Raw genomic sequence first — 27542 nt, 5'->3', positions numbered from 1 at the left:
GGCAACCCCACCTCCACCACCAAGAGCACCGTGGCCTGGAGGTGGGCCTGGAGGTGGCAGAAAGGAGACCTAACCCGGGGGATGAAGTCATTGATGAAGAGGTGGAGTTAAACAACAATGTGGCTCTCCCAGCGGGGTCGCCTGGTGAGGCAGGCAGCCAGGAACTGTTCTCTGCTCCGGAGTGGGAGGTGGGTTCAGGGTATAGAAATGTACAAGGCTGGCTGCATTTCTGTGTGCTGGACATATCCCCGTGTAGCTAATCAGTACGGTGGAACAGGCTGTTGATGCATGCTGAGATCTCACGGAAATCCTCCAGAGAGATCTCTAGGAAAGTTTCCTGGAGGTACTCAGCAATCGTCTGCTGAAGGTTCCTTGGCAGAGCTGCTTTGTTCCTTCCCCCATTGTAGGAAACTTCCCCATGCCATTCAGCAATCACTTGTGCAGGGACCAAAGCAGCACACAGGTGAGCAGCATAGGGAACAGGGCGGAAGCCACAAGCATGTAGTAGATGTGCCCTCGCTTCCCTGCTTACCCTCAGCAGTGAGATATCTCCTACAATGACCCCCGCCTGTGGAAAAGTGTGGGAGAATTTTAGAATTTTTTCTCTAGTCGGCTGCACCGCAACCCTCTTTTCCCCATGTAGCGCCCCTCTCCTCCCCAGCCAACACTCATCATGCTTTGGGTGTTTGTCAAGATGTGTGCTTGCCAAAGGCCAGTGAGAGAGTAAGTGATTGTTATGTTACCAGAGGTGTATTTTACTTAAATGTTTCAATGTTGCCCGTGAATCATGCTTCTGTGCATTGTTCCTTGTTCTTTGGCAGATGTGGCCTTGAGGAACACTCCCCCGCCACACACACTTGCATTAACACAGCCCCAACAGTCAACTTCCCAACTCCAAATTGATTTGCAATGGACCAGTAGCAGTCTGGATTGCCAGCTTCCACACAGTGATTGCCACACACTTCTCTACCGATAGGGCAGCTCTCATTCTGGGGTCTTTGCGCCGCAGTGCTGGGGCGAGCTCCCCACACCGTTCCAGGAAGGTGGCTTTCCGCAGTCGAAAGTTCTGTAGCCACTGCTCGTCATCCCACACCTGCATGACGATATGATCCCACCATTCAGTGCTTGTTTCTCGAGCCCAAAAGCGATAGTCCACCATCTGCAGCTGTTCCGTGAATGTCAAAAGCAATCTGAAGTTGCTCCTATCCATATCACACAGCATGTCAGGCAACTGGGAGTCTTCTTCAGTTAGGAACTTTGCGATTAACTGCACTGCCATCCGCAATGTCTTCATGACAGTTACCAGAGCATAGGAGAGTAGAGCGGGAACCATCCCTTCTCACAAAGATACCGGGGTGCACAGCAAACAAAGGCCATTGGAAAATGCAGCAAAAGAAAACCGGAAGCCCATGGAATGTGGTGACAGAAAGCAATGGATTGTGGGACATTGAGCCCGGTCCCAAGATGCGTCGCGATCCGCTCCACCTTCCCACAACATCTAGCAGCAGAAGGTGTCGAGCTGGACTGTGGGATAGGTACCCACAGTGCACTGCTCACACTGTCGATGCTAGTGCCCCAAGTGTGGACGCACTCTGCTGACAGAGGGACTGAGTGTGAACATGCAATACTGATTTTTATTATAGTGCTTTTTGAGTGTTGACGTAACTTTTGTTGAAAAAACTCTGTAGTGTAGACAAGGCATAGGTGTCCTAACTGGCCTCCTTCATCACTGGATTCTATGGAAGGAAGTTTGTTAATCATCTGTGTTTTAATCTACCTTCCTTTGATTGTTGGATCATTGCAGGGGGATGAGATCTCCAAACTGATTTTGGGGATGGAGCTGAATTTTTGGTCCTTTCATGGCACCATTTTTCCCCCAGTTATAGATCGGTTTAGTGTTTGCCATTGGCCTCTACTTCCTTATTTTAAAAGAGACCGAGGTTACTGGCAAGGAGGCAAGCAAGCAAGAAAAAAAAAAGCTCTCCTTGGACATAGTAACAACCAGCTTACTGGGAAACAGCATAGCATGGGGATGAGGCTATTTTAAAGTTATCCCCCAGTTGAGCAGAAAGATAATATTTTCCCTGCTAAATTAAGATTGACTTCCAGGGCACCAGTCTAATTTCTGAATTGGGCTCATATTCAGTTTTAGATTATTCATTTGATGATTTTCATTAATATATCTCAGTCCCTGCCATAGTTGAATAAAGTGAATACTTTGTAATAATCTATTCCTATCTCTGATCATTATAAATAACTATTGAAAATTTTTGTTTTTCTCTTTAGATATTACTACATTAATAGCAAACAATGTCTATGACGCAGCATATCCTCTTCATGATGTACGTATACACAATTTAAAATTTAGTTCTCTAACATCAGTGTTAAAAGCTTCAGAGCCACTAATTATGTCTGTGAGAATACAAAATATCTACCAGCATATTTGTTGAATCATCATAGTAATAGAAAGTCTTAAATGAAATCTATTCAGGCTGCAATTGAACAGTAAAAACAAAATCAGAGTGCAAAACAGCTGAGCAAAAGCATGACACTATAATACTTTTTGTTTTATTACACTTACCATTTTGATTTGTTTTTGTAGGGTGAATATGAAGGCCAAAATGATGACAGAAATGAAAGAAAGGTAAAATGCTCTACATTATAAATACATTTTTGTGCTGGATTTGCGTACTTTGAACTAGAGCTGGATGAATACTCCAAGAAAGCAGTTGCAAATGTTCATTTGAATAAAAACTTCTACAAATTCATTTCATTGGTATTTGTGAGCCTTTTAAGTCATTTCCCCTGAACTTTCTTTCATGTGATTGGTGGTTTATTTGCAAGAATGTTCACATAAAGTTTTTGGCAATATTTGGGTGAATTTAGTTTGATGCGGCCATCTTGAAATTCCTTGAATTTCCCTCTTCCTGTTTAAAAAAGGTCTAGTCAGCCAACCAGGATGCAAAAACATTGCCATGTGACATAGATAATGAATCTCACACCACAAACAGATGATGATTATATAGATGAATAATCGAACCTATAGTGTTTAACTTTTGTATAAATTTAGAATAACAAGTACATTTGTAAAAATTTAATTGGTTTGCAGATAATTTGAACAGAAAAAAGGCTCCACCTGTCAAATTACTTATTCCAATTATTTCAGCCACTCTACACATGATGAGTTGATAACTATAAGAAACTGAACCTACTCATACTATTGTTTTAAATGTAGGTGCTAACTGTTAGAAATGAGCTAAAACATTTAAATACTAGAATCAGTTAGGTTCCAGTTTTTGCTTAGTGTGTGCTCATTTCCCTCCACCCCTCTTGAATGCTTGTATTGAAGCATCTTTACTAATAAGAAAAAGTAATAGGAAATGGGGAGAGGGACAGGGAGAGACAGACAAGGTAGCTTTAATAATAGAAAGCCTAAAATGTGATTTCATTCCTAATACGCATAATCTTGTTTACTAATACACAATTTCATAAATATTTTTCATCCTGTGGTTTTTCATACTGCCGTATGACTTCTGTTGCATGAAGGAAGCATTAAAAATACCATTCATTTTCCAAAAACCTTAACCATGTTCCCATAGCTTTCAGAAATTTACTTACCAAGTAATCCACTTCTTGTGGTTATGAATGCATTTGAAACTAAGCTTGAGTACAAATTTTAAGTCTGTTATCCCTGGGCTGTCAAGGCTGTGGCACTGAAGAGTTGAAAAACTTGATTTTCCTGGGCAGCTGTTTGTAATGTGAACCACTAGATGTCTCTGACTACCAAAAGGAGGCTGCCAGACAACTCTCCAATACCAAATTCTACAGGCCACTTTCCTCAGATCCCACTGAGGAATACACTAAGAAACTGCACTATCTACTCAGGACACTCCCTACACTAACACAGGAACAAATCAACATACCCTTAGAGCCCCGACTGGGGCTATTCTGTCTACTACCCAAGATCCACAAACCCGGAAATCCTGGACACCTCATCATCTCAGGCATTGGCACTCTCACTGAAGGACTGTCCGGATATGTGGACTCTCTACTCAGACCCTACGCCACCAGCACTCCCAGATATTTCCGTGACACCACTGATTTCCTGAGAAAACTACAGTGCATCGGTGATCTTCCAGAAAACACCGTCCTAGCCACCATGGATGTAGAGGCTCTCTACACAAACATCCCACACACAGATGGAATACAAGCTGTCAGGAACAGTATCCCTGATGATGCCACAACACAACTGGTTGCTGAGCTCTGTGACTTTATCCTCATGCACAATTATTTCAAATTTGGTGACAATATACACCTCCAGACCAGTGGCACCGCTATGGGCACCTGCAGGGCCCCACAATATGCCAACATTTTTATGGCTGATCTGGAACAACGCTTCCTCAGCAATTTTCCACTCATGCCCCTTCTCTACCTACACTGCACTGACGACATCATCATCTGGACCCATGGGAAGGAAACCCTGGAAGAATTCCACCACAATTTCAACAGCTTCCACCCCACCATCAACCTCAGCCTCGACCAATCTACATGGGAGGTCCACTTCCTAGACACCACGGTGCAGATAAGTGATGGTCACGTTAACACCACCCTATACCAAAAACCCACTGACCGCTATGCCTACCTTCATGCCTCCAGCTTCCATCCTGGACACACCACACGATCCATTGTCTGCAGCCAAGCGCTGAGGTACAACCACATTTGCTCCAGCCCCTCAGACAGAGACCAACACCTACAAGATCTTCACCAAGCATTCTCAAAACTATGATACCCGCACGAGGAAATAAGGAAACAGAACCAGACTTGTACCCAGAATCCTCCTGCTGCGAGAGAAGCCCAAGAAAGAGACCAACAGAACTCCACGGGCCATCACATACAGTCTTCAGCTAAAACCTCTCCAACGCATCATCGGTGATCTACAACCCATCCTGCACAATGATCCCACACTTTCACAGGCCGTGGGTGGCAGGCCAGTCCTCGCCCACATACAACCCACCAACCTGAAGCATATTCTCACCAGCAGCGACACTCCGCACCATAGTAACTCTAACTGAGGAACCAATCCATGCAACAAACCTTGATGCCAACTCTGCCAACATATCTATACCAGCGACACCATCACAAGACCTAACCAGATCAGCCACACCATCACCAGTTCATTCACCTGCACATCCACCAATGTAATATATGCCATCATGTGCCAGCAATGCCCTTCTGCTATGTACATTGGCCAAACTGGACAGTCTTTACGTAAAAGAATAAATGGACACAAATCAGATATTTGGAATGGCAATATACAAAAACCTGTAGGAGAACACTTCAACCTCCCTGGACATACAGCAGCAGATTTAAAGGTAGCCATCCTGCAGTAAAAGAACTTCAGGACCAGACTTCAAAGAGAAACTGCTGAGCTTCAGTTCATTTGCAAATTTGACACCATCAGCTCAGGATTAAACAAAGACTGTGAATGGCTAGCCAACTACAAAAGCAGTTTCTCCTCCCTTGGTGTTCACGCCTCAACAACTAGAAGAGGGCCTCATCCTCTCTGACTGAAGTAACCTCGTTATCCCTCACCTGATTCTTGCTTGCATATTTATACCTGCCTCTGGAAATTTCCACTACATGCATCTGACGAAGTGGGTATTCACCCACAAAAGCTTATGCTCCAATATGTCTATTAGTCTATAAGGTGCCACAGGACTCTTTGCTGCTTTTACAGATCCAAACTAACACGGCTACCCCTCTGATAGATGTCTCTGTGTGCTGTGTACAGTTTCATTCAGCGTATGGTCCTTGGTAAACAAAGGAGAGAAAGTTGGGAGTCAAACCAGTGTAGAAGCCTGTTTGTTTGTCTCTCTTATTTACAATCTATAATTTATAATCTTTTATAACCACTTCTTGTTCAAGAACCAGTGATTCTCTATATCATCACATTGTCTATGCTGCACTTACAGTAGCCCCCTCTGGCTAAATGAATGGAGTATCATTGCTATCCGCTCCAAAGGCAGTTGCAGAGTTTACCCACTTAAGAACTAGACAAAGCTTCCAGCTACAAGAAGAATGCTAAAATAGCAGTTAGGCTACGAGGACAAATTGGATAATGTGGTGAAGGGGAAAAGAGGGTCTAAAAGTATAAACGTCTGGAAAAATAGTCCTCCTTTAAGTTGCATTTTGTGCTGCTTGCTTTTTACCCTGCCTATTAGGCCCTGTTATGAAGTGTTAAGTATTAAAAACATAAAAGGTTCTTTCCAGAAATACTGCATTGATTATTCACATATGTCTCTGCTGTGTAGCCATATAATCTGCTGTAGTATTTCTATGTATAACATCATCTGTTTTCTATCTGAATCTAATAGTCTCAGTGTTTAATTTCCTGAAAAGCACTGATCAGATTTAAAAGGAAGGGGAACATTTTTGGGCTATTTTCTGTCCCTTATTTTGTCCCCTTTAAGTTATATGCTGCTTCCATTTGATTGCCTGTAGAATAACCCCCAAAAATGGTGAACTGAGCTTGTCTGAGGTATTTTTCCTTATACGGCAAGTCATAGTAATTAAGATTTATGTAGCAGCTCATAAAGTAAAAGGTTAATCCTAATTAACCCTCTTCGGGATCTCGATGGGGAAAATGCCCTGTGAAACAATGCTTTTGTGACTGCCTGTTGAGAACCAGAAAACTGCATTTGGTGCAGCACACACTCTGCCGAAGACTACTCGTAAGAGCAAAGGAATTTCCCGGTTTCACTGAGGTGCCTGCTTAAGGGGAAATATGTGTAAAGAAACTACTGCAAAGCAGCACTGTAGTAGCTTGCCTTAAGGGGTAGGATCAGTGGTCTGATCTTTTTTAAAGCTCCTACCCGTTGGTATCAGTAGCCTCTTCATTGCCAGCACTATTATTTTATGCTGAGAAATGTCACCTCTCATTTACAAGGAGTTGCAAAGTCTGTCTGGGATATATAGTTCATCCAACATAACATCCATAGGATATTAGAGATGCGTTGAAAGGTATTATGATTTCCCTGTGTAAAATACCACTGTTAACTGGAACTGTGGAAATACAGGTAAAACATGATGTCACAAAGCTCTATAGGGACTCCCATAATTTTTGTACAGTCACACATAAGTATTTCAGATTAAACTGAGTTTTGTAACATTTCAATCTTAACAATTTTACCTGCATTGGTGGGGCAGTCCTGCAATTTCATAGCTTTTAAGATCTTTATGATAATCTAATCTGAGTTCTTGGCATAGATTGTGGTTGAATTAGATCATACTTTTTTTCGAAAGACATCCATTATTTGTTTATATTTTAAAATCAGTTCTCTGTGGCACTGTTTAAATACTATTCGGGTTTGATTTAGGGTTCTTCCGACTATTTCAGTGAATGTGCTTATAGGCTGGATAGTTTACAAAATCAATGAACTTTAAATGAATATTGTGGAATGTTCACCAGGAATGGATCTTGAATTGGTAATGTGAGTTTTCCAATTGAAAACATGAATATGGGATCAGTCGTATAAGATGCTGATCACCTTCAGCTCCCAGTGAAGCCAATAAGAACCAACAGTACAGCTGCGAAAATAACTGGTTTATCCAATTCTTTGGTAATTTTGAAAAGTGGGAAAAATTGTTTCTGAGTTGGAGGGAAAACAGATTTTTTTGGAAATATTTGGACATTTGTAAAGTAAAAAATGTTTTGTGTTGAATAAAATAGCTTGGTTTCATTTGAAGCATTTAAAAAAATTTTTTTTTAAATAAAAGGAATTTCAAACCCAAAAGTTGTTTTGAACAGAAAAACAAAATGTTTTGATTTTTTTGGAGTTTTTTCTGTATGAACAATTTGGCAAAACTGACATAAATTTGCAAAAAGTTTTGGTGTTACCAAATCTGCATTTTTTCCCAAAATAAAGTTTTAGTTGAAGAATTTCACCCATCTCTCATTGAGATTACTCCTTACCCTTTGGAAGTGCTAAGCGCTATGCAGGATTGTGCTCTATAAGAGTAATAGTCACCTACTGCTAGATCCCACACATTGAAATCCATTCCTAATGTCCTACAAATCTGAGAACAGAAACATATTGAGCCAGATCCTCAGCTGGTGTACATTGGGGTAACTCCATTTACTTCAAGGGGAGCATGCCATTACAACTGCTGACGGACTGTACTCACCCATGCAGGTATTTTCAGGATATGGTTCTTAATTAATCAGTTCCCCTATTATTTGTTTGAGTCTCATAAAGTAACTGGAAAATATGATTAGAAAAAAAGCAGGCAGTTAAAGTATCTGAACCTACTTTGAACTCATTTCTTTAAACTGATCAGATTTCAAATTGATGGTGTCCCTTTTAATTCAGCAAATGTAAAGAATTGCATGCTTTTGGTTTATTTTAAAAAAAAATGTACTTGTTTTGTGCTCCTAACAGCACAAAATGATGGAAGTTACAAACTTAAAACCTGGTATGTTGCTAGTTCTCAAAGAGACTAGTTGACAGATCAAACTATTGGTAAGTAATTACAAAGTTATAAAGGTTTAAAGTTATTGGGCTAGATAGAGTTCCAGTTCTTGTAAATTGACATAACTCCATTGTTCAATAATTTACCATTAAATGTATTATTAATACACTTGCTATAGATGTGCATGCTGCTTTACAGACAGGCCAACATTTTTCAGCGCAAAGGAATTAACAATCTCATCCTGGAACTAGAGCATCAAAGGTATATGCCTATAACTATGAGAAGCCTCACTGAAGTCACTGCAGAGGCGCAGGCTTCCAAGCTAGTAGAAGTAGAGCTGGTCAGAACATGAGGTTTTGTCCCCATGTGGAATTTTGACTTTTTTGATGAAAAATCAAACTCCCAAACTTATCCAGGCAAAAACTGAAAATATTAAGTGGAAATGCCTCTCTGGTACTTCGTGGGAGTTATAGTTCAGTTGCCTCGTGCCCCCGTTTTCCTCTGTGGGTCAGGTCCTCTGGTCGGACTGCATCTCCAGTGCTGCATCACCCTGTTCACGTCTTGCTGAACTGCTTCAGTGCATCATGGAAATACCACAGCCACTGTACTTCCTGGGAAATATCCTGTTGGATAGCCCAGCCTATAGAAGAGAAAGGGAACATGAGGCATCTGAACTACTACACCACTCAGAAGGCACCACGGCAGTCCTGAGAAATGAAAATTTTCAGATTTTGGCTGAAAACTAAAACCTTTTTTTAAAAAAGTTGAAATTTTTCATGGAAAGCAGACATGTTGCAAAATATTTCCTTTAGTTGAAAACCTAATTTTCTGTCAAGAAACAAACAGTTTTGATGGAAAACTTTCAACAAGTCCTAAGTGGAAGCAGCTGTAGGATCAGGATCTATATTAGAGAGCTTTGGGGAAATTAGGGTTATAACAGCAAAAGATTCTGAGCTGTGCTTATTGTTAGATATAGAGCCCTGCCTCAGTCATTGAGGGAATTCACTATATTGGTCATTACATGACTAGCTGAGTCATGCACACGTATATAGCACAGCCTAATTTCAAAGGACATAGGAATTGCCATACTAGTGGCCCACCTAGTCCAGAATCCTGCTCCCTGAGAGTGGCCCGGACCAGATATTTTAGACGCAGTTGGAAGAACCTGTTTTTGTGGACAATTATGGAACAATATTTTGGGGGAATATTTCTTCCTTAATCCATCAGGGAGTCTTTGGCCTGTGCTCATATCGTTAATTTTTTAAAAAAGAAATCCTATGTAACTGTGGGCATTCCCTTTACTCATATAACTGTCTAATCCTTTTTTGAATCCTTCTTAACTCGTAGCCTCAATGATTTCTTGCTGCAGTGACTTCCACTTTTTATGCAGTGTGTAAAAAAATATATTTTTTCTTATTAGTTGTAAATTGTTGCTTTAAAGCTTCCTGGACTGTCCTTTTGTTTACATATCATGAGAGAGGATAAACAGGATTTATCTTCTCCATAAAATAATTTTGCATAACTATGTTGCCATATATTTCTGGACTCCTTCTATTTCTGCTATTAAAAAAAAAAGTGACCACAATTAAACACAATCTTTCAGGTAATATATTGGATAAAAATAATACTGAAAACACTATGCTACCGATATATCACCTGAAAGACTGTTAACTTTTTACTAAGTTGATCATTGACCATTTAGTCTTGCCCCATGTCCTCTGCCCTATAGCTGGTTTCTAGTCTACGACAGAACTTTGTTTTCCACACCATAACTTCTTAGGGTATGTCTGCATGATGGTTGCTACAGCAACATAGCTATGGTGCTATGTCACAGTAGCTTCATAGCATAGATACTTCCTACACTGATGGAGGGGTTTGTTTGTCGATGTAAGTAATCCACTTCTCTGAGAGGTGATAGCTAGGTTGATGGAAGAATTCTTCTGTTGACGTCGCTGCATGTGCTCCAGGGTTAGTTTGACCTAACTACAGTGTTTAGGGCTCAACATTTTTCACTGAGTGATGTAGCTAGGTCAACCTCAGTTTGAGGTGACGACCAGGCCTTAGCGTCCTTAATAGCTTCTTGTGAGGAACTTTGACAAAGGATTTTTGAAAGGTCATCTGGATATTATCCACAAAGCATATACACCTCTCTCCCTGAATTTCTCTTCCCTTGTGGTCTGATTTTTACCCCTTAGGAGCCTCTGGTGAAGCCTGAATTCTTCCCCTCTCTCTCACAGAGAGAGGAGTTGCTACATGTGATCTTTTGAGTGGCAGCCTCAGAGGTAGAGGAGAAGGGGAGGCAGTTGCTCTCTCAGCTGTATGTTCCACCTTCCTGCTAGCTCCTTTTCCTGTCTCACCAGTCCACTCCTCAGCACGTAATTCACTCCACTTTACCCATTTAGAATTTACTTTGGCAATCACTTCACCTCTGACCTAGAAACGTTGGGCCACACTTACCTCTGGTGTAATCCCACTGATATCAGTTGAATTACATCAGGGAAGAATTTGCCCCATGATACATAAGCAGCATTTTCTCGGGTCTTTTTCACAGCTTTCCATGAGTCATCAGCAGGATTTCAGTTTTTTTTTTTAAACTCTTTCATTTATCATTATTGTTGAGTACATTAATTTTGTGTGGGTGTGTGTGGATGTGGATGTGTGCATGCACACCACAGCCTGGCATTGAATAGCTGGTTCAACTCTGATACCTATGGCCTACAAATATGCTCATCAAGTGGAATTTAAATGCAGAATGCTCTCTTTTTAGCATAAAGCTGGAAGTATATTTTAAACTCCTTTTTTGTGGAAATAATATAATAATGTGCAGTTAGATATATCATCTACAGCTGCATCTTCATGTTTCTATCCTCTGCAAAAGAAATTTCTGGCATAACATCCAGCTGCTGTCTATTTCCTTAAATATATGCTTTACTGAAAACCATGAATCTCATGGCCAAGGAACTCTGAAAATCCAGACCTCTTGTTATCATTTCATTTTACCCCTCCTTCAGTAAATGATAGGCTCCTGTTACTGCTGAAATAGTGAGCCTGCTGTTCTTGAGCCAATGAAAACAACTTGTGTCTAGAATCCATGGCATGCTATGACACTCCAGACCAGTGTGGAGCTGTGTCACCACCTGCCCTGCAACTTGGGGTATCTTACAATGCTTTGCGGCTGTGGCTCCCAACTTGGGCTCCTCACAAATAGCATTCAGGTCGCACCTTGTGTGTCTGTGCATGCCCACAGCCCTGATCCAGCAACTCGGACCCCAGAAGTCTCTTAGCAAACACCAGCCACATTCTGGTGTCCAGTAGCCTTGGTTAACACATGCCAGGTGACCCCAACACATTCCCAGTCCTGGATTTTCCCCCAGAAAAGCGTGTTCTGCACTGTCTAGCTCTCCCCTGAACAGTCCAGATATACTATGTCTGTTGCCTCTCTAAGGGGATCAAGATACAACAGCTTTCCACCTTAGATGGAGTTACCCAAACCATTCACAGCACTGGTTTAGTTTTGGTTAAAGAATAAAATACGTTTATTTAACTAAAAGGAGGTAGGTTTTAAGTGAGTACAAATAATGAGGCATTAAAGTCAAAAATAGTTACAAGAAAAATAAAGATAACGCTTCCTAGTACTAAATTTAGTAGACTTAACTTGGTTCAAGGTGAAATTCTTACCACAGGTTTTCAGTGTATTGCTGACCATGCTCTTGGGCCAGGATCTGCTCCCAAGATCCAACGGCTGTTTCTTTTATTGTCTTAGGTAAAAAGAGAGAGATGGATGGTGAGAGAGATCTTAGGGTGTTTTGGCCCTCACTTCTATAGTTAAGTCATCCTTAAAAAAGCATTTTCCTGAGTATGACACCTAGTTAAAGTTCTTTCTAGCTGAGAGCAGGACACACAGAGTCTAGTAGGGAAGAGGTATTATGCTGTTCTTTTCTAAGGTGCAGATCTGTTTGTTCCTGTTCCCCTTCCTTGCCAAAGAATGGCCACTTGATAGGTGATGGCCCATCAGCTTTGATGACACCTCTATAGAAACATCAACTTTCCTTTGTCTTGGAGAAACAGGTTTACCCACTTCCCAGACTTGTCTGGAAAACACACTTCAGTCATGTTTTCAGCCTATGTCCATAACTTTACATATAATGTTGCTACATACATTTCACCATGATATTATTGACGAGCAAGTTATTGGTTTTCAAATGATACCGTACAAGGAATATTTTATTGAGAGATTATTACAATGGTTTGTAAAGTGTGAGTACAGGGATTAATTACATTACACATGCCTCCAAGGAGGACCTCTACAAAACTGATGTTCATGCCTCCTGTGACTACAGTATTTTATAGGAATAGTCCCAAATGCTGTATTTATTTTGAGGTTTTAAAATACCATTCAGGGCTTTGCAAGCTCTGGTAATCTTCCCTCTGCCTGCTTCAAAGGAGGGATTTGAATCCACATCTCCTACCTCCCTAGTGAGTGCCTTGATAAGCAGGCTATAGAGTCATTCTCACTCTCTCTTTGGCTCAGTGAGTAAGTATTTATACAAAGTTTGATTAGGGCATGTGTCTGGTAGGGGGTGAGATCTGAGTTCAAGTCTATGCTCTCCTGAATGTTTAAGTAATTTAGACCAAGTGGAGTAATGTTCTACAGGGCAGACTGAGAGCATCCTGCCCCCAGAATAGCCTATAGCTTGGTGATTAGGATGCTCACTGGGGATGGGGGAGATCTGATTCAAACCTGGGTCTCCCATATCCCAGGCAAGTACCCTAATCACTGGGCTAAAGGCTATAAAGGGAGGAACAGACACACAGAGTTTGGTGGCCTGGAAGAAGTTTTTCCCACATGAAACTAATTGGGTCAAATTTGCAAATAGTTTTGGGTTGACCAAAACTGCATTTTTTGGCAAATTAACTATTCATCCAAAATTTTTGCCCAGCTCCACTGGTGTGGTAAATGCAGTATGACATAATGCAATCGGCAAAAGTGTGGGGAGGGGGAGAGGTAATATTAAGTATAACTATTACTCTCCCTCTTCCCTGTACTTTGGCTTAAATCTCTCTTAAGCACAGGCTAGCAGGGTGTTAAACAGATTTAAATCTTAGCGCAAGAATCCAGAATGCAACTGTTAATAAGGGTTCTCAGCTTCAAAAAGCGAAGCAATTTCTTAATAAACAAAACAAATATTTAATACACATAAACATTACAAATAACATTTAGCATGCTTCTGAATAAATGTTTAAACTAAAGCCAGTAAGCCTATTGTTGTTCTTCTTTATCCAGACTTCCCCACTTTGCTGCTGTTACATGTATTACATAGGTTAATATATTTAGGGTAGGAAAGATTAGATTTTTGTAACTAAATGTCAGTAAATGTCAATTTCACATGTAAACCAATGAAAAAATATTTCCTTTGATAATAAACAAAATTGACAGATAGGCACAGTAAGAAAAATGCTGCTTGAGAACCTACTGGAGTTTGATTTAAGGATATTTATTTTGTATATTTTAACCTGTGATATTGACAGTTTCTGTTTTAATAGTTATAAAGCTTTAACTTTTTGAATCTCAATGTCTATTGTTATTACAGCCTGGCACCCCTCATAATTTATCCCAACAGTGAAAAATTTAAATAGATAAAAATAAAAAAAAATGTTTAAAATTAAACATCGATATTATCTGTTGAAATTATAAAATAAATGTAGAGATCAAACTCTGCTAAGCCTACACATATTTCAGTGAAAGATTTCAACAAGACACACATACAGATACATTCCTCTCTGACCTTTTTGTGAAGACAATTTCTCAGATTCTAGAGTGTGGCCTCAAAAGGTTCACTTGGATTCTCCAGCGTCTGAGGAGAATGTCGCCTCTCAGTTTCCCTCCAACCCTTTCAGAATCTTCTCAGCAAAATGAGAACGATCATCCCAGACAAAAGCAATTATAATGCCCAAGCCAATAGGTGACTGTCTCCTCAGCTTCCAACAAACACAGGCGTCCGCACTCCCCAGACACAAATTGGTACAGGTATTAGGACACATCCTTCACAGCACACACCTCTCTTGGTCATGCATCAATCACTTGGGGACGTCAGAGGGCTGTCTCCAACTACCTCATTTCTAACTTTTCACTCCCTGAGTTCTGATGAGCTCTCAACTTTCAGATCGTGAGGGTTTGGAACCTGTAAAACTGCTTATCTTCAATGGAAACATTCTGTGCAGCTTCAGAGACGGTTACTGAGCATATCCAATAACTACCACATCCCTCTTCTAGATGCATCTGTGCTCTTCTAAGTTGGGCTGCCATGCAGAAGGTTCAGTTCAAATCCATGTCTCCTCCCCACGGCTTCTTTTCCTTTGAACTTAAAAAATCAAATGCCGCAGTGTGAACATTGCAATAACATTCACCATATAGTTTTTTTCTAAAGAAACAGGTAGGATGGCATTTTCAAAAGTGCTCAAAGTGGGCCTAACTCTACTCATAGTGAAGTCAAATGGGGGTGGCAGGGTGGGTAATACGATTGGTTTCACTGGGAGCAGGATTAGATAAATACTGAGTGCTTTTGAAAATCCCATTGATAATAATTAGGGCCCAATCCTACTCATTTGACTTCAGTGGGAGTTGGAGCCAGTCCCTATTTTAAAATTTCTGATGATTTCTTTGCTCCTGCTTTTGGTTACTTTATGTGAACTTTGCTCAGATGTGTGAACCACTGAATAAAGGATCGTTGTCAAGCACATGAGATGCTTTTCCGTAGCCTGAGATCCAGGAACACCAAGTGATAATGGAATCCTGATGCAAAAATTTTTAGCATAGTAATTGTAGCAGTATAAAACTGATCAGATAGGTACAATAGTTCAAGTTCACGTTAAAAAAAACTTGCAAACAGTTGTTTTAAGTTAATTTTCTGTGTTTCTTTTAATTTAGTTGCTGTATCGAGAATGGGCAAGATATGGAGCATTTTACAAGTATCAGCCTATTGACCTCATAAGGTAATAGCTTTGATGAAAATAATGTGGGGGCAGATTCTCAACTGGCAGAAATCAGTGTAGTTCCATTGATTTGCACCAGCTAAGGATTCTGGTCCTTTGTTTGCTATTCTCAGGAATGGCAATAAATTATCTTAATGCTTAGTATCCTTTTCTGTTAGATCTAGTAATAACGTATAACAAGTAGAATACATCAACCCATCACTACACCTCTCATTTTGCATTATATCTAGTCCTGGACAAACACAGTACTTCATAAAAGTGTTTGCACAAATTTATTCAAAGAAAAGAGAAGTATTTGCACATTCATATGAGTGAACTTTTTTTGGTAAGAATGTTCACTGAAAGTGAAATTTTGGTGAATAATCAGGAGAATGTGTTCCCATGAAGTTTAACCCAGAAGTGTTTGTCTGGTAGTTGTGAAATTAAGCATTAACATTGGAGCAAGTTACCAAAGTGGATTCTCCATCACTGACCATTTTTAATTCAAGATTGGATGTTTTATTCTAAAAAATCTGCTCTAAGAATTATTTGGGGGAAGTTCTGTGGCCTGTGTTAGAAAGGAGGACAGACTAGATGATCAGCATGATCCCTTCTGACCGTAGAATCTATGAAATTACTTTAATTTCCCTCTTCCTTTTTACGGAAAGTTTCAGTCATCCAGTCAGGGAGCAGAAACAATGTAATGGGATTTGAGCTGATCAACATGTTCTGAATCTTAACATTTCAGTGGAATTTTGAATTTAAAAAAAGTTTTGGCAAAAAATCTTTTAAAAAATTGCCAAATGTTTCTCTTTATTGGACCAGCTTTTCCTGATGTAGGTGACCAGTCATACCACCTCAAATGCCAAACTAAGAGAAAGGTTCACCTATGACCTCTGGCTTTGAAGTATGTTCATATAAAATGTTTGTCCAATAAAAATGAATAGGTTAAACCCAGTCTATTTGTGGATAATGTGTGAACAGAAAAAATGGGGTAGTCATTTGTCAAGTAAATTATTCACTACGAATAAGGTAGTTCAGCTCCAGCTGTGGGTTAGATTGTTCCACCCTTATCAATATGAGGAAGCACTTACTCAGGTAGTCCCATTGAAGCCAGTTGGTACGCTCACTTGAGTAATTGTTCACCAGAGTGAGTAAGGCTCTGTGTCATTAATTTCATTAATATTAATGATCCCTATTGCTGTGTAAAACACATTTATTACTTTACCCTGATGTTAAAATACTGTATCTCACTTTCAAAAGTTTACTCATACAACTGATAACAGGAACAGAATTACTACTTGTGATGGGAGAGATGTTTCGAAGGTACAAATTACAGTTAGCCCCATCATTCTTATTGAAAGTCAATGGGAGTTAGGCATCCTACTTCCATTTGTGCCTTCAAAAATCTCCCTTTCCAGGTTCCAGTGTTGTATGGATAAGCTCTCACAGTACAAAACATGATGACAGCTGCCAGCGTGACCTGAATAAAGGTTGTGCAGGTTTAAAAAGAGACATGGTTGCTGGTCATGGGAATTTTAAAGCTATACCAGAATTAGAACTAATGTACATTCGTTGCAGTTCCACTGCTTATGCTACATCTTAATTTGAGTTTCGGGTTTGTCAGTACCCAGAGTGCTCTTTCACCTCACTGCGGTGATTTCGTAGAAATTCTGCGGTTTTAAGCTTTGAGAACAAAATAAAGGGTTTGGACATGTGCAATTGGTTCTTTGTTCTCATGGAGAAGATACTCCTAACTTTTATCTTCCATACTTTTCTTGAGTGTGAGTTTCACTGTCCACTATGACTAAAATAAATGTGGGTTTTATGTTCCAGCTTACAACATATAGACACAGGGCAACTTCTCCTTTTTTCTCTGCAGTCGTCTTTTTGCTTTTACTAGACATCATTTTTTGTACAGTTGTACTATCCAGGGATTTGAGTTCAAGTTTTAGGCATGAATGTTTATTCCTAGTGGAAGAAGGAGCCATTGTTAGTGGGGGTGAAATGAATAACGTGGCTTTTCATGAGCGGGCTTGGTAAATTTTGCAGACTATCACCTCAGGTAGAGAAATAGGGTAGTTTCATGGGGTTGTGATTTATATTCATTGTGGCTTTTTGGCTTCAACTTGATTGGACTTCCAGGTTCAAAATTTGTTTTATGTTTGTGCTAATACCATGTAGTTTAACATGTTTGTATCCCAATCTTTGATGGATGGTGGCAATTATATTAATTTTGCTTTATACGCAAAACCTGTTTTGACTGATCTGAACCTGTAATGCATATATATTAACAACTGTTTGAAATATGTTGATGGAAAAAAACTACAAACGCAATGTTAATTACACTAATTAAATTCAGGTATAGCCCAGAACACCAGTTGCAACTATGTATTTCTTTTCCCTATTTCCTTTCAGTTCCCAAGTAATAGGTACACAGCAACTCAAAACCCCACCAATTCCCAGATGCCTAGGCTGGGAGACAGTTAACTCTTCAACTGCTGGATTAACGCAATATGCAATGAACATGAAACACCTCTATCCTCTAGTTAACTCACTTTTAGCCCTTGGAATGCTCCCAGTTTCCAAGTGACGCATGCTTGTAGCTGGAACCACTGCTAGGGATTGCATTTTTGCTACACTCATTCTTGGCACAGGCCAGGTCCATTTTTGAGGTCAAATGTCCTGGGAGATAGCTAATTGCATAACCAATCATTGAACTTGGCTTATGTAGAACATTTTCATTTTCTTAAAGGAAAAAGAAATAAAAAGTGGACCATTGAAACATTAACTTACAGGTCCATTCGCTTCTATATTACAAACAGTGAAAGCATTCTGCTCTGGCCTTGTGCACGCCCTTGGGGGACAGTGAAAGTGCAGTTTATTGTAAATCAATGAACAGAGGGGTCCAGTGAAAGAGAACAGGGTAGATGTTATACATTTCTAATCTGCAACAGGTTTGTTTCAGTGAAAGGGCTTTAAGGGAATGCACAATACAGATATATCTGAAACTGAATTTGTAAAAGGTGAGCAACACCCAATCTCTGGGTACATGTATACATATGAAATAGACAATCTAAACACAAACCTAATTGAATTGAACCCTACCTCTAGGATACAAGCACTTGCAGACCTCATTTTCTTATTTAGGTATTACGGCAAAATGTTCAGACTTGGGTGCTTAAATTTATGCACCAGAATTCATATTTTGTCTTTCATATATGTGGTCTTCTTCTTTTTTTAATCCAAAGGAAAAATTTGCATTTTTGAGGAGGAAAATTGTGAGTAATCAGCTATTAAGAGCCATTCTAGGCTGTCATTAGACCTTAGGCTGTATCTCCACTTAGAAAACAAGTGTATTTTTTATACATTTTTGCTGGCCTAGAAAAAGATTTTCCCACTCAGAACGAATCCGGCCAAATTTGCAGATGGTTTCAGGACTGCCAAAATAGCATCTTTTGGTGAATAAAGTTTTCATCTGAAAAAATTCACCCAGCTGTACTTAGGATTCTTGAGCCATATAGCCACAAAGTAAGGGCTCTTTCCTCTCTTATGCCTCTCTGAGATCACTACCCCCAAAAATCCAAGTTCATGTTTAGTTATGCTGACTTCCCAAGTGTCACTAGAGGAATTGTGGGTAGGTAACCTATGCAAATGAGGCTTCATATGGCAATATTCTCTTCTTTCTCCCTTTCCCTGCTTTTTTCCCAGTGCAGAGCTCTCCTCCTCTAGAGCTTCTAGCCAAAGGGCTAAATTTTGCACTTCTTTGATACCCAGAGGGATTTGCACATGATGTGTAAATCCATGTGGCATTTGGCCTCATGTATTCACCTGGGCATAGGCACTTGGCTCTGGAGTGAGATAAAACAGCAAACTTTTACATACAATCGTTTATTTCCAGAACTCCACCTGTCCTGTAGGAAGTGGTTGTTTGTTTTTCTTTGCAGAAACTCAGTGTTATTTGTTGGGGTTCACCTTGCAGGCCAGATGGAATTTGAAAGCTATTGGCCTATGTTTCAATGGTGAGATAAAAGCAGACCTCTGCTTGCTGATAGGCATTTTTCCTATGCAGAAGGGTGCCCTCAGTACCATCAACAGTTTGTACTTTTTGGGTGTGATTTTAAAAAGCAACCAAGCTCAGATCCTCAGAAGGATTTAGGTGCCTAACTCCCACTGATTTCAGTGGGAGTTAGGTCCTTAAATACCTTTGCGCCTCTGGGTCTAAATGACTTAGTAGCACAACTCCATTGAAAGTCAACGGGACTTGTGTTCCCAAATCACTTAACTATTTTTGAAAATCCCAAACTTAGCCTCCATGACCATGTGCCCCAGGCAATCCTGAGGAATAACGTTGAAGAGGTACTGGAACTCTGCTAGGGCGTGAGGAGGCAGATTTGAGAGGTGTCTATCAGCTCTGGAGGAACTTTAATAGCATCAAACAACCCTTGCAGCGCATTCCAAAATTGCACTATCAACCCTGGAGAAAAACAGACCTGTCGGGGGGAGTTTTTCTTCCCACTGGAGAGAGATGTGGGAAACACTCTTCAGATTCCCAGCAATTCCCCTGGGAACTCCTGACTGCAAAGTTAAAAGAATTATTTTCTATGGTAAACCTCATGGACCCATACTGCTTCCCCTTTCTCTCTCCACAGCAACTTCATGAGTGTTACTGCAATTGCAGGGTTGCTGCCTATTTGTGCCATCCTCTGTTCTGGCTTGCCCTCCTTTGGAATATGCTCAGTGCAGTGTGGATTCAGCATACATAGACAAAGATGCTAATGCACAGCATACTCCCATGTAACACACCCCATGCTCCCTTATAAGAGTGGGTCTGGATTTGGCCCATGAAATTGCCCTTGAATCTTTAATGGGAAACTGGTGCTGCATTGCTGAGTAAGTACATTTTGTTGTCATGTCATACTTTCATCAAAGAACTGTGGCAACTGACGAAACAGCTAGGATTGGGGCAGCTCTGGTAATCAGTATGGCCACTGCCAGCCTTTCAAAAGTCATGAGATTCGCTTAAAACCCATGAGATTTCAAAAAACAAACAACAAACCCAACCAACCAAACAAAAAACCCTGCTAACTTTAGGTTCTTTTCCTTTGCCTTCTGGTTTTTGAGCCTTTATGGTGCACTCAGGTCACATTTTCAAACTTTTCTCTGAAACTACAAGGACAAGAAAGGTTTCAGAGTAACAGCCGTGTTAGTCTGTATTCGCAAAAAGAAAAGGAGTACTTGTGGCACCTTAGAGACTAACCAATTTATTTGAGCATGAGCTTTCAGTGAGCTGTAGCTCACGAAAGCTCATGCTCAAATAAATTGGTTAGTCTCTAAGGTGCCACAAGTACTCCTTTTCTTTTTAAGGACAAGAAAGTTACTTTTTAAAAAAAATAAAAGCTGGTATTCTCATGTTCTCACAAGACTCTAGGAGCTGGGACTTTAAAAACACCATATATTATGAGACTTGATAAATTATGACATTTGGCAACATTGGGTAAAACTTTGAGTAGCCCTATCATGCTAGACATTAATATTTCCTGTTTCTAAAGCATTTTTATTCTTCTTATTCTGGAGAACAACAAATCTCTATGTTAGCCACTAGATGGTATCTTGTTTGGCAATAAATGCCTCTTACAACAAATGCTGCTTACAGTGTCCTATGAAAGAAACCAATACATCAAGCTAACTTTGCACTTGCAGCAAGATTTACAGTATGAAGAGGATAAATATTGAATTTGAAATGGCTCACGAATCTTCACTTTGTCCTGAATTTTTCGTAATGTTATGAAAAGAGAAATCAGCACGTGGGTTTCATATATGGCTCTGGGGGTTTAGCTGATGTAAATGATGGTATAAGGCTGGGTATAAGCGGCGTCAGAAAAGAGGCATAAGTGGCAAAGTAGTACAGCTTTCACAGATCTCTCATTTAGTGAGTGTGCAAAGCCCAGGTACGTTGCACACCAATGAAGCAGAAGGGAAAGTGGGCCAGAAAAAGCAACTAACAGGAAATGTGAGAGCAAGTAGGTAGAAAAACACTACATGATATGTCCCCCAGTCCAAAGGAAAGGCTTATTCACTATAAAATACTAAAAAGAAGGAAAAATAAGGCTCTGTTATTGGGGACTGTACAGCTGAGTGTAGGAGGAGACGGAAACTCATCATAGAATCATAGAATATCAGGGTTGGAAGGGACCTCAGGAGGTCATTTAGTCCAACCCCCTGCTCAAAGCATGATCTAAATTAACTTCTTATACTCCTTATGCAGGGCTTTCTTTGCTGGGGAAATGAGAATTACTGCAACCGAAAGGTGAAGTAGTTTCTCCCTCCCCAGGCAACCTTCATGGACTCAGTAGGTAAGAATCTTTTCAACCTGGCGGTTGGTTTTTGATTTGTTTGCAAACAAGGATTTAGCTGTCCCACCTCCAGCTGAGGAAGAGTAGGAAAGGGGGAGCTAGAGATATTTCTGGATGTTAAGATTGTTGGTTCTACTCTGAGTGGCCCCACATGATCTTATGTGTGCCCCATCATTGGCTTCAGACAGCTCAGACATTGCATGGCTGCTACTAATAGGAAAATATCCTGTTAGAAATAAAGGATAGATCTTTCACGACTGCATGTGTGTGCCACCGAGCTTCTGTGGGCCAGTAGTCTCACAGACCAATCTGCAAATTGAGATCAGGGATTTATTTCCTTTAAAAATATCGAAGTGTAAATATCGCTATTATTTTGTGTGGCCACTTTATCATCTCTACGTCACTGTACACTACATTCATGTTGTATCTAGTAGCTCTTCATATGATCTTCTTTTACCATTGTAAACTATTCAATTCACAAACAATAATTAACTTTTACTCACAGTGCTCCTATTGAAGTAGGGAAAGATTATCATCCTTACAACTGACAAGGTGCCATTGTTCTACCTTCAGTCTATTGCTTTAGTTTCCATCAATGGATCATTTTATACGTATTTTATTTTGTAACACTGAAACTCTGTATTTTTTTTTCTCCATTGCAATTTTTCCTGTGTTCTGTACATTAATTCACGTGAGGGTCTATGAACTGGACACTTTCTCCCCATCAATATTTTGTTATTATTAAGTTTTAAATATTAGTTACTTTTGCAGCACAGCCAAGGGACTGGGGAGATAAGGCAGCATAAATGCATTTTAGGACTTAGCTTCTGAGGAAGTATATTCCACTGCTGGTGGCAATTTAAGCACAGATTGGGGTGATCCTTGACTGTCTCCAGTTAAACTACAGACCTCTGATTTCAAAGGAAGAGACAGCAAGTATGGCAGGTTTCATACAAATCCTTAACTAAGGAAGCTCCCTTAAGTGGCTCTTCTCCAGGGGTGCTGGAACAATTTGTACAGGCGGGGTGTTGAGAGCCATTGAACCAAACTGTAAACCCTGTATATGATGGAAACCACTTTAAGTCAGGGGTTGTGGCAGAACCCCTAGTTCCAGCACTTATGCTCTTCTCTTTCTGCATTTTAACCAGTTCTACTTATAAGTAAAAGGGGCCAGACTGATTGTTGTCCTGTGGGTAGAGGTCATGAATTCTATGGTGCACAAGGGCTGCAAAGCACCTGACCAGCTCCTCCTTTGAATACACCTGGTGCAGGAGACCTGTATCAGGCACAAAGATGGCTCTGCTAGATCTGAGCCCTCTTCCTTGCAAAACCCACCACACAAATGGTGTTTCAGGGTGGGAAACTTGCATCCTGTGGGCACGGGCACCTAGATGCAAGTTAGAGACAGCCTTCAGGGGTTGGGTGTAGTTACAAACCTGCTGGGGTGCCAGATTAATGGAAAGGTACATCAAAGCCGGTGAACTTGGGCTAAATTTTGAGAGAGTCGGGGCCAGTTTTTGCTACATACTACACTGAACTCAACCTCTTTACACTGTTTGGTATTTGAATCCAGGGACACAACAAGCTACTAAGGAAGGAAATCTTTGCACAACCTCCCTTCCCCTCCTCTGTACTGAGCTGCTGAGCCCACTTGCTTAGGAATCATTTTTGTACTTTTTGTTATGGACAGAGCAACTCTTCTGTTCACAGCACTAATGGGCTGCTTGTACTTGCCCTTCTAATATGCTTCTCCTTTTCCTGCGTCACACTGGAGTGTGTTAGTATTTAGCAGAGATCCCAGGATTGTTTTTATCCTCCTCTTGTCACTTCTGTACAATTGCTTTCCAGTCTCTTGGCTGATTGTTCTGAAGGGGGTTACTCTTTGCCAGGAGCCTTTGCAGGCTCCCAGATGGCTTCATTTGGTAGTACACGTAGCTGGGTGAGTTGACTGGAATGGATTGTTACTGTACTTTCTGGAGTCAGAGAGCTGGGTTCTGTTCCTGACTCTCCCATGCTGACTTACTGTGCAGTCTCCAGCAAATCACCCAGGAGCATTCTGAAGAATCGTTCATTCATGTTGTGCGCAAGCACTTTGAAGTTGCCATTTCATCACAGGGGAAAATATTATTGTTATTTTAACAATGCTGTAATGAAAAGGAGTCTCTCTCACACATGTTGTAACAGCAGAACACTAGAAATAATCTCCATAGCCACCGAGCTTAATTCTGCTCTCATTTACACTGCTGTAAATCTGAAATAACTCCAGTGAAATCTATGCAGTTAATCTGGGTTTGCCATGGTATAACCGCAGGCAAAATTTGTTGCTGACTGAACTGTTTATCAGCACCCGCTTAGAATAGACTTATTTTGAGGGCTTACGTGGGACATGGGACTTGCAATAGGCATCTGCACAATGGTGATTTTCATTCAATAGGCAGTTGTATGACTGGGAGGGCTAACATTGCAAATATGAATGTGTGAGAGAGACAGAGAGAAAGATGTGAAACAACAGATGGGCTAGATTGGGACATAGCAATGAAAAAATTGAATAGTCTTCCCAGCTAGGTGACTCAGTGGCTACAGTGTCTTTGCTTTGTCTTTTTAACTTTGCTCCTAAAACGCTATGAAATTCTCTCCCAAACATGTCACACATTACTTTATTCACATTCCAGGTAGCCCACACTTGATTGTGCACAGTTATAAGCCGTTTCTTCTTCTTCTTCTTCAAATCTGATCTATTTATAAGTTGAATAACTTGGCAACAAAGTGTTACGACCAACGTGCATCTTTGGTATTTAATTACCAGTTATTCTATGTCTTGTTGCCAAACCAATATAATAGAAGTGCATCACAGATGTCTGGTTCAAATATATGGGAACTGAATAAACATTTTTAATGCAGCCTTCAGAATACTGCTTGTAGTAAATTTGCCATGACAGTCGATACACTTTCTGCAGTTTCTTCTCTTGCTTTGTTTACTTAGTGCTTGGTCCTGAATGGTGCTGAGAACCTGCACCTTCTATTCAGCTGCTTACCTCTCAGTACCCTTTTATATGATACACATGAATCATGATCTGCTTCTTTCAACCTCTTCCTGCACCCACAACCAGCCTGTGCCCATGTACAGCAAATGGGGGGATTTGGCCCTTAACTATTTCTGGATATATATGAATCAGGTGTAAATTATGCCAAGATCGAGATGTGATATAACAAAACTTAGTTTGTTTCTCCTCTTGGTCTACAACAGAGTAAAGCAAGAGCACTCCCATTACAGTCAATGGAGTAATACTGTTTTTACACCAGTGTAAGTGAGAGAAGAGTCCAGGCCCTCGGTATTTACATGAGGTCACCTGAAAACATCCCTCCTCAACACATACATCTTACCACCACCATCCAGCACACACACATTTCTAGCCAGTACTTATTCTTAAAATTAGGTACTGTGGTTTTCTTTATAATCTGCAATGTTATTTAGTGAGTATAGTTACAAATGCTTAGCTTTAGAAAGAACGTAGTATACTAAGTTAATTTTCTTTTTTTAAAAAAAGCCTTGATGTATTCTTGTATGAAGTCAGATATTTACAAGTATAAGTGATGCTTTGTGTCGTTATTTGTATTGTGGTAGTGCCTGGGAACCCTCATCATAAACCAGGACCCCATTGTGCTGTAGAAACACAGAGCAAAATAATCATTGCACCCAAAAATGTACAATGTAATAGTAAGACAGAGACAACAGATGGATACAGGTAGGAGCTCAAAGAAACAATGAGATAATATTGGTCAGCATGACAGGCAGTCATCTCAGCATAGCACCAGCCTAAACGTTGTCAGGTTTTATTATAGGCATCTTGGTAAAAGAGGTGTTTGAAGGAGGAGGAGGAGGTAGCTCTGTGGATGTTTATGGAGAGCTCCTCCCAAGCATGAGGGGCAACATGGGAGGAAGCACAAAGGTGCTTGTTTGAACATTTATCAAGTAGACAATGGAGACTGGCATCATGGGCCAATCAGAGACAGGATTAGACCAGAAGTCCACCCAGTTAAATATCTCTCCTCAAGGACTGGCTGGTTCCTAAATGGTTCAGAGGTGGGGGAGGGTGGGTTGTTTTTTTTCTTATTCCCTTTCTGTTATACCCTGAACCATGAAGTGTGATAACACTGTTTGACTGGATGGCCCTGGGAATATGAGAGTTCCTCAATTTGACTATATTATGCTTAAGATCCAGATTGTGACAGAGTTTTGAGGACATGAAAGTAGCCTTCCTCTAGTTGTACCCTCTTCCCCGCTGTGGTGGTTACAGTAGCAGTCCTTGTGCTCACTGGAGGCCAGGGATTGCATGGTGCTAGTGTCAGTAGCCACCTCAATGGGCCTGGGTAGGAGGCAGGATCACAACCCTATCTTCCTCAACCCTGTCAAGGAGAGCTGGTTGGCTGCCGATGGGTGTGTGCCAGTGAGCTCCGAGAGGTGTATGTACCTCTGTGATGTCCTCTGTTAGGGCCCCGTCCTGTGGGGATCTTGGGGTGTGATCTGACAGATGCCCACTGAAGGCAACAAGAGTCCAGCTTGACTGCAGTGGATGTTGGATCAGGCCCTTGATGCCACCTGCCAGATATTGTGCTCCCTCAGCTCCGTTTGTTTTCAGTGAGGGTTCAAGGCACTCAGCCTGTAATAGGAGGAAGGAGCGTATCTCTACCATTTCTTACGTTGGCTAAATAATCTCAGCCTGTCATCACACTGCAAAGCACAATCATCGGTCTACCTTGGACTATTTCAACCTCTGCTCTGTTGAGCTTAAATCAAGGAGACTAGCACAGGACAAGTACTCATATCGGGCATAGCCGTTAACATTGTTTTTTCTTTTTGAAAACATTTTAAGTCACAGAGCATTGTGCAGCTCCCTGCTTCTTGGCAGCTGCCTTCCTTCCAGCTGCCAGGACATTGTTGAGCTCTTTTCACTTTCTCTTGGCACAGATGTGAATAGCAACCCTTTGCTTTATGAATTTCAGATTACTTTTATCATTGGAAAGTTTTAATAACCCCATAGAAAGAAACCCTCACAAGCCATGAGCCCACTGACTTTGGAAAATCTTGTCTCTGATGAACTTGGTGCTTTTGGTCCGATGATCTCTCCTCTGACACTGCCTGGGCTCAGATACCTTCTTTGCCACTTTATGGGCCTTGTTCAAGCCAACAGCCATAGCAAAGAAGGCTGCCAGCTCTGGTCTTTTAAGGTCAGATTGTGGCCCATCCTGCTTGTCTGCAGAGGGCAGAATGGGACGGAAGGTGCCCCCTTAGAATGCTGTGCCAGCTGCCCATATCACCCATGCATGTGTGGGGGAAGGGGCAAGGAGTACATGGAGCACTGAGTCTGATCCCGTCCCATCATGCTTGCCAGAGCATCTGCACTGGTTCCCTGGGGTAAGTGTGCTGTACAAGGTATATAGCCAACGCAGGGTATGTTCCCTCGGAGAGCAGGGGGAAACCTGAAGCCTTATAGTGATTCCTTGCTTCCTAGTCTGCCCCTGGGGTAGTGCAGCTACATATTGGCCAATGTATGAGGTTTGTGGCAAATCCATGACTGGACCCATTATTTATTCATATTTTTTTTTTATAAAATACTTTTTTAGTCACAATTTTAATAAAACTATACACAAATAACAGCAAATATAGTCAATACACTCCAAAACAAAATCCCTGCCAAATGCATGATTCATGTACAAATTCTACTGCAAATGACTAGCCCTATG

The 27542-nt window shown here is 40.8% G+C and overlaps 1 protein-coding gene and 1 pseudogene across 3 annotated transcripts in view; one reads left to right on the top strand and one right to left on the bottom strand.

Moving 5' to 3' along the window:
- ANO2 (anoctamin 2) overlaps window positions 1-27542 on the top strand; it is a 279390-nt gene that overhangs the window by 87491 nt on the left and 164357 nt on the right. For all 3 annotated transcript variants that reach the window (XM_043529325.1, XM_043529245.1, XM_043529293.1), the window contains exons 8-10: window positions 2287-2342; window positions 2603-2644; window positions 15398-15462. In XM_043529325.1, the coding sequence (XP_043385260.1) occupies window positions 2287-2342; window positions 2603-2644; window positions 15398-15462 (163 nt within the window). The remainder of the gene's footprint in view (window positions 1-2286; window positions 2343-2602; window positions 2645-15397; window positions 15463-27542) is intronic.
- On the bottom strand, window positions 26667-27005 carry LOC102937170 (annotated as a pseudogene).

This window comes from Chelonia mydas, chromosome 1, assembly GCF_015237465.2.
Source record: "Chelonia mydas isolate rCheMyd1 chromosome 1, rCheMyd1.pri.v2, whole genome shotgun sequence".
Lineage (NCBI taxonomy): Eukaryota > Metazoa > Chordata > Testudines > Cheloniidae > Chelonia > Chelonia mydas.
This window is presented reverse-complemented; position numbering and strand designations above follow the sequence as displayed.